Raw genomic sequence first — 13,966 nt, 5'->3', positions numbered from 1 at the left:
TCAACAGCCAACAATAATTAAAATATACCTTGCTTTTTTTCCCCCCAGAATTTCAAAATTTTGTAACATGAAACTATCACAAGTTTTAAAAACAGTGCTATGTTAGTTGTAACTGGCTTTACAAGCATTTGAGGAATGCAAATAAGGAAATATCTAAAATATTTTAGTTCTAGGGATAGATAAATGAGGCTATATTACCATGTATAGCCAGTGTAAATATTTGTGGTAATTTAGTTGTTAAATCCAGTATACCCAAAAATGTTTACATTGTATTGAGTTAACATTACATATTTAATAATTAAATTCCAGTGACTAGCCGTAGGTGTTAGTTTTGGATTACCCAAATGTGCAGGAAACTAGGGACTGAATTGATGCAGAGCTCATTTTTCTCCTGCAGAAAAATAAATTATATTGTATGTATAATTTGAAGAGTCAGAAACAACCAACAGTAGGTCAAAGAAGCCAGTTCCATTTTTGGTTTAAACCATGGTCATTTTTTCAAAAACCAAACCTGAAACAATTGGGTTAAAGGGGTGCTACTGCTGATAAAAGGTCCCCTCAGGGATTTCTCAAGGAACATCACAGTATGCCAAGTAATGTCCTGTTATACCACACAAGGGCATTTACTACACATTTTCAGCATATTCTTCAGCAGTTACTTGAGTCAGTGTTAGTTAAGTCAAGCCTTACATTGCCTACCGAGCCCTTACAACTGTATGTGCCCTGCAGGTTAGGGAGCATCTGTCACTCAGGGATATGAATATTCCACCCCCTGAGCAACATGGTTACACCAACATAAGCACTTGTGTGCACAGCGCTAAATCAGTGGGAGAGCTTCTCCCACTGACATAGCTTCTGCAGCTCACAGAGGTGGGGTTTTTTTAGGCGAAGCATAGAGCATCTTCTCCACTTCGCCACTGCAGCACTGTACATAGACATACCCTCTGTGGAATTCACTCTGTAGATTTTTAAAGCTTCAGAACTGTACTAACAGCTGCTAGGGAGGAGAAGTTTTCACTGCTTGGAAGAGAGATCCTGGGCCACTAGAGTCTGGCAAGGAAAGAAAAGCATATCAGGGCACCCTACGCTGCATTCTTCAAAGACTTGTTGAACAAGATAGCTAGCTTTTGTGCGCATCTTGGGAGAAATGTAATCAAATCAGAAGGATAACTCCCATTAAGGTAAATTCACACACCCTTTTTTCTGCTATTGAGAAGAACCAAGACTCAGGAACACAATAGTTGCTTGCATTGGGAAGATTTCACAATCCCCTTTTTCCATGAAAGCTAAGCTCCTACAGAGTTCATCAGAAGTTTGCTTCAAGCAGTCACCCTCTGAAAACCATCTCTGAGAAAGCTGCATCATATTGCTGAATATTGTTCCCTTCCACTGACTTATATACGTCAAATTAGCTCAGTTTACAAAAAAAGAATTTTTAAACTGACAGCACTGCAAACTAAATTTAGGATCAGAAAAAAAAGTCTGTTTCTTTATCTCTGACAAAAATTATGCCATTAGACTGATATATGTGTTGATGTGTGACAATGATATATTGCACATTCTTGTACAGAACTACCAACCAGCTACAGCCATCCACTGCTGCAAAGAGCATGTTCATTCCTCTGTTTATTTACATACTAGTTTATTTAATGAAGTTGTGACCTCTGTGCCATTAACAATCCCTAGCTTGTGAGGTGTCTTTTGGGTGAAAACCCTTGGGGGCAAGAGAGTTTTTTCCCCTGAACCATGAAATACCGTTCTCTAGCTTTCTGTTCTGACTACCCATGCCCACTGAGCACTACATAATATGCTCCAAGAATTAGTCTTACACTGATAGTGGAATGCACTAGATGGCTTCATAGGTCTCTTCCATTTCTAATTCCAATGATTCTCCACAGTGGTCATGAGGTATATGGTAAACATTAGTAACTTTAATTGGGCTCCACTGAGCATACTCAGGAGTTTCCTGACATCATACATAGGCATGGCATGGGCTTCAAAGCAGAATGGCAACCAGCCAGCTCCCAAGGAATATCTTCAGTACATGGCAGTTGAACACTTTTCATAGACCTTGTTTTCATAGAATATCAGGGTTGGAAGGGACCTCAGAGGTCATCTAGTCCAACCCCCTGCTCAAAGCAGGACCAATCCCCAACTTTTGCCCCAGATCTCTAAATGGCCCCCTCAAGGATTGAACTCACAACCCTGGGTTTAGCAGGCCAATGCTCAAACCACTGAGCTATCAAAAGGTACTTTAAAAAAAAAAAATCAGAACACAGTGCACAAATCAAATCTAATAAAGATTTCTCCATGTTTGGCCAGCTGGGTAAACTAAACTAAGCTACTGATCCATGGGTGTGGGACAAATATCCAGCAGTGGCTGGATTAATTCATTTTATCAAAAATTTCTTTTCACAGCTGCAGAAGGATAATTTTAGGTTCCTCTGAACTAGAGTTTAATTTCCATGGAAAGAGGTTGAGGATGCTTTAGGACAAACTCTCAACTTTGCATACATTTCAAAACAAGACAGGGAAGATTTCTAATGCTTTATTATGCAAAGGTTTCTAATCTCATGGTAAACAGACCTTTAAAAAAAATGACACTTAATAGTTAAATGTATATTTGAGACTCACCACAATGATTAAACTATAGAATGATGTGTCACTATAAAAAAAAAGTGTTAACACTAATGTAATATGAAAGTAGATAGGGTGTTTAAATTCAGTAGTTCTTTGTCAGACACCATCTGCTTTTTCTTTCATTCTTTTCTCATTCTGATCTGTAGAAAAACCACATCAGTATCAAATGTCACCTAATTCTTATTCAAACAGAGCAGTGCAGACACAGCGGCTGCACCAGCTGACTTAGCTGACCTAGGATCAGAGTAAAAACAAACCCCCTATAAATCACCAGATGTAAGCAATTGAATAGTGATCAATTTAATTAATTGAACAGCTTCCCAAAATTTACTATATTGTTTTAACTCTTCAGAGGCCTCTTCTGCAAGGCAGCTTGCAATTTGTATTAAGAATAGGGCTAAATAATACTAGCTTTAACACGAAAAAATCCTGCTGGTAAACCCCACAGCTGAAAACCCATGTTTTAGTATTTAAGTATTTGACAGTTTATGAAAAAAAAAATTAAAATTTAGTTAAGACATTACTATTTTAAGTATCCTCATACACACACATTTTATGAAAGTTGATCAAAAGCCTCATGGTTGCATAAGCATTACACAAGTTTCCCATTAAAATGAAAATCAGGTCATCTCTGTTTTGAGTCCCTTTCGTTTTAACTTCATATCCACTTTTTCTGAATGTACAAATTCTGCCTTTGATCACAGGTGACATACTTTTAGTAATATGATGATTCATTATAAACATATTGCATGCAAACTAAACCAAACAAAAGCTTGTGTAACATCTGCAATAACAGGAAATAATTCTCTCTCTCTCTCTCACACACACACACACAAGATAGACCAAACAAGTTGTAGTAAAGTTACTGGCACATAATTTATTCTGAATCCTAGTCTACCTATCATATATGTGTCCTAAAATTAAGGGGTGAAATCCCTATTCCACTGTACTCCACTGAAGTCAATGGGAGTTTTGCCACAGACTTCAAGGAGGGCAGAATTTCAACCAAAATACACAAACTTGTTTTGAAGGCCTGCACTATACACATTTTTGCATAGTAGTTACTAGTGTTTGTACAGTGCCTAGCACAACAGAGTCCTGATTATGGTTGGGGCCTGCAGGCACTGCCACAATACAAACTAATAATAATACAGTCTGTCTATATCTTAGGGAAGCATCAGAAACACTACTAGATTAAGTTTAATTTTGCGTGTGTACACATACACACATTTTTAAACAACCTGATGCAACATCACATAAGCAACTGCCCAGCCACAATATGATAAACGTCCAGTTTTTTTTTAAACTAACATCAATGCACATTTCCACTATTTTTTTTCATCTTTACAGTTAGAAAGAGTGCCATCAAAATCTACTTACAAGGACAGAAGAGTAATATTTGCAGAGACTGGTCCCAGATTAGGTATGGTCTCCAATTCATTGTTGTTTAATTTTCTGTCAAGATCAAAAAAAGGAAGTCTGTTGCAATATAAACAAGGAGTGCATACACTATATATTTTAAATTGCTAAATACCCCATAAAATTCAAAGCTAATTATAAACTCACTTATTGCAGCACATCACTATAAGAGCACACACCTTTGTCTCTCAGACAGCCATCCTACAGACAAAACATTTTTATACCCCCAAAAAAACAAATCACTTACATTTCTCGAAGACTATGAAGGTGACTCAAGGAACTGGCCTTGATTGAAGATAATCTGTTGTGACTTAAGTCCCTATGAGATTACAAAAATAAATCAGATGTCACTTTTGAAATATCAGGTATATTTTTACTAGCTCTCATAATACATATTTAGACTGAACCTGCAATCTACATAGTCTCTAAATACATTAAAAAAATCTACATTATAGTTTTGCTATCAATAAAATTACAATAGAAACTCACTCAAGTATTGTTTTGTGAAAACAAGGAAGGTGATTTTAAATCCTTTGACCACTGCTAATAACTGGAAAGAAAGGTCTTTAGTTTATATGTGGTGTTTTGTGACTGAACAATCCCTTTTGTTTTTTAAAAAAACAATAGCACAAAAGAGTCTTAATATCTATGGGAAGCTTCATATATACACACATTGTCAAGGAAACCACGTCGTACCCAAAAAAAAAAAAAAAAGTAGTCTAGGTAAAGTAACCTCTTGGCTACTATAAGAGAAATTCACAGATAGAGCTGCACTTAAGTCTTAAATTCTAATATAGGCTCAAAAGAATAGGATGTGTTAGTTTCATTTATAGTTTTAAACCTAATAATCTAAAACAGTTTGCAAAGCCTAGATACAACAGGCAAGGAAGCATGAAAATAGAATTTAGGTTTTCATTTGATTTGGAACCCTATTCTCATGTATGCAAATTTAATACCGATCATATGTAGTAGCAGCAGCTGTGAATAGATAAATAGGCCTGAAACCAACCTACATTTAAAAGCCAGTCTATAGCTTACTCAGAACTTCAGCATAAAAACTTGTATTTAAGGAAACAACTTCATGCCATAAAGTTCAGCTCTCTCCATGCCAGACTGAGAACCCCAGAGGGCTACATGTTAGCATGGTTTATTAATCAGAAAGTGCAAATGATTTCAGTGAAGTTCTACATGTGTCCTCTTGGAGTGAGCAGTGTATGCTGTGTCCAGAGACAGCAAATGGACTAAGCACCTAAGGAGCTTCATCTGGAAGATGGGAAACCAGTTCAGTTCTAACATTTTCAAAAGCCTACAAATGTTAGTCTTATTAGCATGACTGAGTTCTCCTGTAAATAAAGGTTAGTCACACTTAAATTGAAAGATTAATTCTTTCACTGTTTAAAAATCCAGAGTAGCCATCCATCAGACCCTAGATCTGAGAAAAATCCATTTATTTTACATTTAAAAACTGCACATATATATTTAATTTGACATCTTCACCCCTACATTCGCAAACAAATCTTGAAGAAGTCTACTACAGCAAAGTAATAGATTTTAAAAGTGACCTAAATTAAACATTTTACTTTAAAAAAGTTATTAAGGACTCCCACCACCACCTTAAACTTAATTCAATATTTGGCTTTGGTTTGTCTGTAGGGATTATGAGAAGTATGCAAATAAACAGTCAAAATTCTATGAAGTCATGGCTGTTAGAGCCTAATATGTTACTGTTCATCATCATTAGACAAGAATTAGGAATCAGCAATTATTTCAACAAAGAGCTTTCAACATCACTGCTAAAAACCTGCGTTTCTTCGTTTCATCTAAAACACCCTGCAAAAGGTTTATTTAAAACATGTTTGCCTAAGGACCCACCAGACAGTAACAGACGTGAGTAGATTTGTTCTGCTAGAGTTATAACATGTAAAAAAAATTGGCAGAGTCTTTAAACTATAAAAATCCTGCAATTACAACCACTGCTGTGCATGATCACCACACTGGAGCCAGACACTTTCACTCATAGCTCAAGCTCACATCCATCTGGAGTCTATCAAGGCAACCGTGAGTGTAACAACTTAAATTTTGTTTGAAACAAAATTTAAGTCTTTAACGCTGCAGATACCACATGCAAAATTTGTGGGTATCTATTTTTTAAAATATATACATCCAGAGACTCCACATCGATTTACTTACTTTTATCTCCTATTTGAAAAAGAACAAACAAAAAAAAAAAGTTAATTCTGAGCCTTCTCTCTCAAACACACATACTTGTGTAATTTTTTTTGTTAACATTACATACAATAAAAGTAAAAAGTATTTAATAAGGCCACAGTTTCAATGTTAATCTTTTTTTAGAAATGTTATGGGGAAGTTTGTTCCTTGCAGGTGAACTATGAGTGAAGACAGAACTTCTCAATGTGAATCAACTACAGTTAGAAAAATCAGCAATTAGAAAATGTATTTTAAGTGAAATTTAAACCTATAGTTTCTCATGAGCCCTAGGTGTAAAAATTTAAGATACAGACTTTAAAAAACCCGACAAAATCCAACTACCGCCCTTGAATTAAAATCCACTTATAAGAAAGTGCAAGTGGACTGCGTTTGTTTGGGTTTTTTTTTTTTTTTTATTATTATTATTTCTACTTAGAAATAGGAGTGGGCAACACTAAATACTAAAAGAAAAGTAGTACTTGTGGCACCTTAGAGACTAAGGAATTTATTTGAGCATAAGCTTTCGTGAGCTACAGCTCACGTCATCGTAAACTTATGCTCAAATAAATTGGTTAGTCTCCAAGGTGCCACAAGTACGCCTTTTCTTTTTGCGAATACAGACTAACACGGCTGCTACTCTGAAAACTAAATACTAAGGTTGCAAAATATTTTCCACTTTTGATTCTCCCTCCCAAATCTAACTCCTCCGAACTAAAGCCATATTAAATGGAGAAAGAAAATCTCTCCTATGGTTACTTTTACTATTGGAGTTCTAAGAGCCAAGAAAGATATAATGGGGACTAAATTCAGACACTTTATGGACACCAAATTTACATGTAAGAAACTCTTACTAGACAGTAGAAACTATATAGTCCACTCTTCACTTAAAAATTTATACTGCAACAGAACAGTAATACTTATAATATGCTGCAGTGTTTCAAGCCTTTTTGACCCTGTCCTTTAGGAACCTATTTTATGAAACATCTGAAAGAAAAATTATTCATACTCAGTTACTTTTGCATTAACAATCTTTCATATGGTGCTTCTTCACTGAAAAGCTGAACTGCAGCTTTAAAGTGTTAATAGTTATGTAATAAAAAACCAAAGAGAAGGCCTAACACAGAAGAGGTGGTACCTCTCCATTTTCACACACTATATAAATACAATTTTTAGACCCTAACTTAATTTACAACTCTTAGTTGCAATTATCATCTTCTTCCCTTAGAGAACTCAGAAACCTGAGCCTCAAGTGCAATTTTAAAATGCAAATCCAGCAACAGCTTCTTAATCAATCCCACTGGGGCCTTTAGAGCTGCTAATTCAGCAGAAATCAGGAAAGCTAAAAAACAAAAAGCCAGGCTGTAGCTGTTTTAAGACACTGATCCAAAGTGACTCATAAATCAGCTTGCTATGTTAAAGTTTTAGTCTGGAAAATATTGAAAAACAGCTGTGAAAACCATAAGGAATTTTTTTCTGGCAATTCTGGTAAAGAACTAGAGTATTTATAAAATGTAAATACTAAAGATGCAGTACAAACACTAGCTGAAATCATCTTTTAGATGTTCCCTTCTGTCTCACGGACAGCTTTGGCATTCCTAGGTGAACCTGGTAAGACACATTCTAAAATTCCAATAGAATTTAAAAATACTGAAAGCACTGGCAAGTATTTGCTTTCCCTCCCCCAATTCTGGCTCTGAAACATTAATTCTAACAAAGCAACATTCTTTCAATCTCAGAGCACATATGCTAGAAGTAAACTGAAATCTAAGGATATTTATATACAAAGCCACTACAAATATTTATCAGTTTTCAGTTTTCAATGGACTTCCATTACATTATGTGAAGATGGCACTAAGGAAGATGCACTTTACTCTAAATCCCCAATAAAGCTGGTCAAAATTCCCTATTTACACTATATTTCATGAGACAGCTTCTGGATCAATGGAGCAACTACTGACAGCACTGTAACAGAATGCAAACACTCAACCTTCAAACAATGAAGCTCATTTTCTTAATTTCACTGTCTGTAGTCATAAGGCCTGCTCCGATCCAGCATTTTTTGCACACCCACAACATTCAATTAATTTTGTGAGAACTTTGAATGAGACAGGACCGAGCCATCACTTCATAATGCTAGATATTACTTTATATCAGACTTTTTGGAGGCACTGGGGGATAGGGAGACAGAAGAGAAGAGGAAAACATTCAAAATGGGCTTAGTCCTGAAGTTCTAACTCAAGCAAGAACTCCACCAAACCACAAGGGAGTTCTTGCCTTAGTAAGGTCTTGAGAATTGGGTCTAATGGATATTACAACATTTTCCAATAAGGCTTGGCAGTTTTTCAACTAAATTACTGCCTTTCAAGATTATATATATTTTCTTCTATTTGTCAACAAAATACACAAAATCTGTTACTATTTATAAGTAAATAGTTTGGAGTAACAATCACATTAACTCAAACTTTATTGACTACCTGAAGCTGAAAATCATTATCTTGCACCGTGAGCAGTCAAAATTCCAAATACTGAACAGGAGGAGGAAACAGACAATGCCACATGTTTCTGCACTCTCTTATTAAGGGGAAGGGAAGGAAGAAAGAAACATGGGTACTTCTAAGGCATTTCACACAAACAAAAGAAACATTTACACAAAAGCAGCCAAACCACATGGTTTGGTGACACCTACAAAGATGTACTCCTGTGAGTTTAAGACCAAATGACACAGCTGTCCAATGAGTGATCACAGCAGGATATCTTACAACAGGCCCAGTATTTATTTATACAAATGGAACTTATTTTCTCTCACTTCTTTAAAGGAATGTGAACTTACATAAAAACAATTTACACTTCCAATTGTGCTAAACAGAAAACCCTCTGTAATTTATTTTAGTGTCTATCACTAAAATAATTGCAAAAGGCAACACATTTGGTTATTTATGTTAAGACAACTTTTAGAAGTAAATTCCAGTTAAAGGTTCTATGCTTTCCCCTTAGTTTTAGTTTGTCATGGTGTTAAAGCTAAATGTTAAGTTAACAGCACTAAGGTAAAGGGATGTTAATTTTCTGACATATTGACAAGTTTTGTCAAAAGATTTATTTTATCTTACTGAGCAACTCAAAAGAACCAGAAAGATTAACATTCAACAGGAAGCACAATGAATTGCTGAATATGTATATCACTGAAACATCTTAACCATATCAACCAAAAGGAAAACTTAAGTTTCTTTTCTCTCACAGATACTTTCCAATACTACTCATGGAAAGAGTCACCTCCCAAAGTCATTCATATGTTCAGTTCCATATGTTGTCAATACAGCCATCCATGTTTCATGAATAAAGAAGCATGACCTCCAGATGAGGCAATTTAACAGAATTAGTCAAAACTAATTGAAAGCCTTCCTGTTTACGTTAGTCTTTATCTCTATCGGTTTTTGAAATTTAATAGAAAATTAATAAGACAAATATAGAAGTCAAATGTAAAAAAGTTCCAGATCGTACCAATTTTTTCTTTCTTTTAGGAAATTTCAATATCTTATGATTTGTTCAAAAATGTTTGTTACTAAAATTAAGTATTCTAAATATGACATTTTAATATTTGTTACTAAGCAGTCTTCAAGTTTGTCTTGCTAAATTAATTGATATATGCTGTCTTCTTAATACATTTCTTAAAACCACTAGAGGGAAAAAAAAGGATCAATAGGAAAGAAATACTAGTGAATATGGCAATTTGACACTACCTGCAAAGGACACACTATGCTTTGCAAAAATGTAATTGTAAAGAATATTCATTAGATAACGGGGTGTGGAGGGGGGGGAGTGCACTCTGGTGATGTTAACAGCAATATGCAACTTTTCTGGGCCCAATTATTTTCAATGCCTATCAGCCATCAGTTTTCTTAGAGAAGAGTTTTTGGGGTTTTTTTTTAATACTTAAAACAGAAACAGACATTCAATCTTAGCATCTTTCTTCCTCCTCAGCCCTCCCGCCAATATAACCTTCTACATTTCAGTTCAGTATCAGTTTTATTTCTTCCTATTGGCAGGATACCAGACTCTGCCCCAACTTGCGAACGAACAAGTCACTTCCAATAGCTTCCAGTTCCCCGCATTATTCGCCTCTCTAAAAACTTTCTCCCTCACTAAAAAAAAACAAACAAACACTCAGCCCCTCGTAAGTGACAAAAGGCCCTTGCACCCCTTCTCCTTTGGACAATTTTCTGATCAGGACCATGCCCCCCGTCCCGAGTCCCGACCCCCCCAAGACAGGACAAGTGCGTGGGAGGAGGCCGGCGGGGTGATGGGTAAGGGAGGCAGAAGTCACATATACGGGCTGAGACGCTCCCCTAGGTGACCCATGCCCCGGCTGAGCCGACGATGCCCAGATGGGCAGGGGGCTGCAGAGGGGGGCGCTGGGGACGCCACTCCCTACGGACGTGGAGGGCTGGAGGCAGCTCCCCTCCCCCCGCAGCTGCAGGGCCAGACCCTCCAAATCCAGCCCAGCAACAAGTCCCCGAGGGGGGACTCGGGGGCTGCTGCGCCGCCGCGCCCTGCCGGAGCCCGGAGCGGGCTGAGGGTCCCCCACTCCCGGCCATGCCCAGCCCCCTCCTTGCGCAGGAGCCGTGCGGGGGTCGCCCCGCGGGATACTCACAGCTGCACCACCCCTTGCGGGAGCCGCTCGGGCACCCGGCTCAGCTTGAGGCGGCTGCAGACCAGCAGGTCCCCCAAGCAGCGGCACGGAGCCGGGCAGGAGGGGGAGCCGGGGCCGCCGGCGGCCGAGCTCCCCGCCAGGCGGCCGAGCAGGAGCAGGAGCAGGAGCAGCAGCAAGCCCAGCGCGGCGGCTGGGGCAGCGCGGAGCGGGCAGCTCATGGCCGGGGCTCCCTGAGCCGCCGCCCCGCTCTCGCCCAGGCGCAACCTGCCGGCTCTCAGTGCGGTCGGCAGGTCCTGCTCATGCCCCGGGGCCGCCGGGCGAAGCAGACAGCGCCCAGCCCGCTGCAGTCTCCGCCAGCCCCAGCCGCTCCACCAACTTTCCGCCTCCTCCCGCTGAGCCCGGCCCGCCCCCCGGCCGGAGCCCCCTCCCCCGGCCACGTGACAACAACAAGCCTGGAGCTGGGGGACGTGCCCCGCGAAGGGGCCCAGCAGCCAGAGAGTAAATCCGCGAGGGGGGAAGGGTACTGCCAACAGAGCCACCGGGGGGTGGGGGGGCTCCAGGCTCTGACAGAAACCCGGCAAAGTCACCGCCACTTGTGTGATTTCACCTGAACCCGACCATTCCCACCCCACCCCACCCCACCCCAGCCCGTGTTAAGAATCCGGGCCACCCCAGCCCCGGGGAAATGCATTGCCACCCTTTGTTTTGGCTAGCACCCAGAGCCCTCCTGCCTCGATACCGAAAAGATAAAGGCTGCCCCATAATAATAATGCAGAGGAAGGGTATGATCAGGTAATGGGGCCAGATGCTTAGCCCCTGCTAAGACCCCTCTGTATCCTTCCAGAGGCTTAGGTCACCCCTTGACGATTTCCCCCCAGCCAAAGGAGAATCCCTGTTACACCAACCCTTCAGTCCCCAGCAGAGGGGTCCCGGGAAGGAGCCTGAACAGGCATAGTGCTGTGCTCCAGGACCTCCACATATTACACCAACTGGCACAGTTAGAGCCACTCTGAGGCTGCTCCAGCTTATGTCAGAGTCCAAACCATCTCTCAGTCAGTCCTAGGGTCAGACGAACTTAAAAGGTGGTGACAGGTCAGCTTTGTCCCATCCAGGTCCCGTGTAGCTGGGCCAGCCACAATGATCAGAGCTCCAAATTTCTTTCACTTTATTCACTGTTGGGGTTGGATGATACATGGAAATGAGACAGGGACAATATTTGCCCCATCTCTTTCCCGAGGCTGAGGTAGCCTATAATAAGTCAATCCTAATTATTGCACAGGAGTTCCACACACCCTGATCCTACAGCGGAATCTGTTACACCACATTCCACTCCTTGGAAGCAAAGTGCCAAGCAACTCCAGGTTGGAGGCCTCATGTAAATTATATGCTTCCTCTAGCACTCACCTGAGTAATAATATTCACCGGAATATAGAGTTGCCATCTCAGGAGCTGATTGCAGCTTTGCAGCTAGGAAACCAAGTGGGTCTTGTATGCTTGGTGGCTCCACTGCACAGCAGGGAAGGGCCAAGATTTGGCTCATTGTCTTTATTGTTTTTGCCTCCACCTATCGTACAAAAAGCAAGCGGTAGTCTCATTTGGAAAAATACTTTCTGTTGTCATGTTTTTTATGCCATTGTGAATGGGGCATAAATGTGTTAAAATGGTGGTGAAAAACTCTTTTCTAATACATAATACTACCCAAATTAGCACTTAAATCATATAAGCTGAAAACATTTCAAGTGCAAATTACTCTACAGACAGCTGTTTTGGAGTGTACCTGGTGTAATGGTAGCCAGCAGAGGCAGTAGGAAAAGGCTGACAGGACACCACAGGCAAGATTTTTAAAACCACTCACCACTGGCCTAATTCGGCTCCCACTGATGTCAGTGGTAAAATTTCCATTGACTTAATGGGGCCAGGATTTCACTGCACAGATTTGTGAAACTGGCATATTAAGATGTAAATACATCCACATATTCCATGGTTAACTACATAGTTTAATATTTGTCTCTTCGTCAAAGCAATCTAAATCTTGTTTAAAGAGGAAAATCTTTGTCTCTATCACAGTGAATTATCAAATGTATGTATTAAAAAATAAAATTGAATATGAACAGTTCGGTAACACACTTTATTACAATTCCCAGAATGAACAGCAAGTGCCTCTTTGTTTGGAATATGCGAGCTTGTCTTATCTTGAGTGTTGGCAAGGGCAGTGACTCAGAGATAAGTAGTAACAGAAGTGTTAAGCTGGCAGTTTTAACATCCAAGAGGAAATATAAAAGCAAAACATTCTGTACTTATTTTATCATAACACTGAATGATATATTTTGTGTGAGTGCAAACTGTTAAAAAGGAAAAGAGATAGTTGAATTCAGAAAGTAAAGCATAAAAAACACATCTTAAAATACTACACAGGGCAAGTGTTACTGTTTTATGTAACAGTTGTATGGGTCATTAAGCATAATTTTAAAAAACACTATTTCAGTGCATTGTTAAGAAAACTTTATACAGTTGAAGTGTTAAATAATGCATGAAATGTCTTTAATTTTCCTAATTTCTTTACCTTCTAATTTAATTATTCAGTTGGATTTTTTGTGGACTCTATTTTTCTTAATGCTCAATAAAGCATTTTAAAATTTAGCATATTATGTATTTTCTTGGCAGAGTTGTTATAGCTGTGTTTGTCTCTCTCATATTATGAATTGTAAAATAAAGTAATAATATCTAGCTTTTATCTGGCACATTTCATCAGTGGATCTCAAAGCCCTTGCATTTATTAATACAGAGCCTACTACTGCAAATCTTTGTTCACATAACTAGTTCCTACTCTTCAGTAGTCCCCAGAGCCAGTTCAGCCAGTGCTGTCAAACCTGCAAGAGCCTGGGACTCCACCAATAGGGACACATGGGGTTCTCTCACCAATGCTAGTTTCAAGTTTACTGCTCAGACTACACACGAGTAAATAAAAGAGAGGTGGGTTCATGGTGCACTTTAGTCATAGCTCTGATTGCAGTACATCTGAGTCTCTTCTTCCTGTCTAACAAGATGCAT

At 39.3% G+C, this 13,966-nt stretch overlaps 1 protein-coding gene across 1 annotated transcript in view; it reads right to left on the bottom strand.

Annotated features, from left to right (window-relative positions):
* LRIG3 (leucine rich repeats and immunoglobulin like domains 3) overlaps positions 1-11,274 on the bottom strand; it is a 52,059-nt gene extending 40,785 nt beyond the window's left edge. Inside the window, exons 1-3 of the mRNA XM_073327962.2 lie at positions 10,916-11,274; positions 4,307-4,378; positions 4,021-4,095 (exon numbers count right to left, since the gene is read on the bottom strand). Of these exons, the coding sequence (XP_073184063.1) occupies positions 4,021-4,095; positions 4,307-4,378; positions 10,916-11,133 (365 nt within the window). The 5' untranslated portion in view covers positions 11,134-11,274. The remainder of the gene's footprint in view (positions 1-4,020; positions 4,096-4,306; positions 4,379-10,915) is intronic.
* Between the last annotated feature and the right edge of the window lie 2,692 nt (positions 11,275-13,966).

Source organism: Lepidochelys kempii, chromosome 1 (genome assembly GCF_965140285.1).
Source record: "Lepidochelys kempii isolate rLepKem1 chromosome 1, rLepKem1.hap1, whole genome shotgun sequence".
Classification (NCBI taxonomy): Eukaryota; Metazoa; Chordata; order Testudines; family Cheloniidae; genus Lepidochelys; species Lepidochelys kempii.
This window is presented reverse-complemented; position numbering and strand designations above follow the sequence as displayed.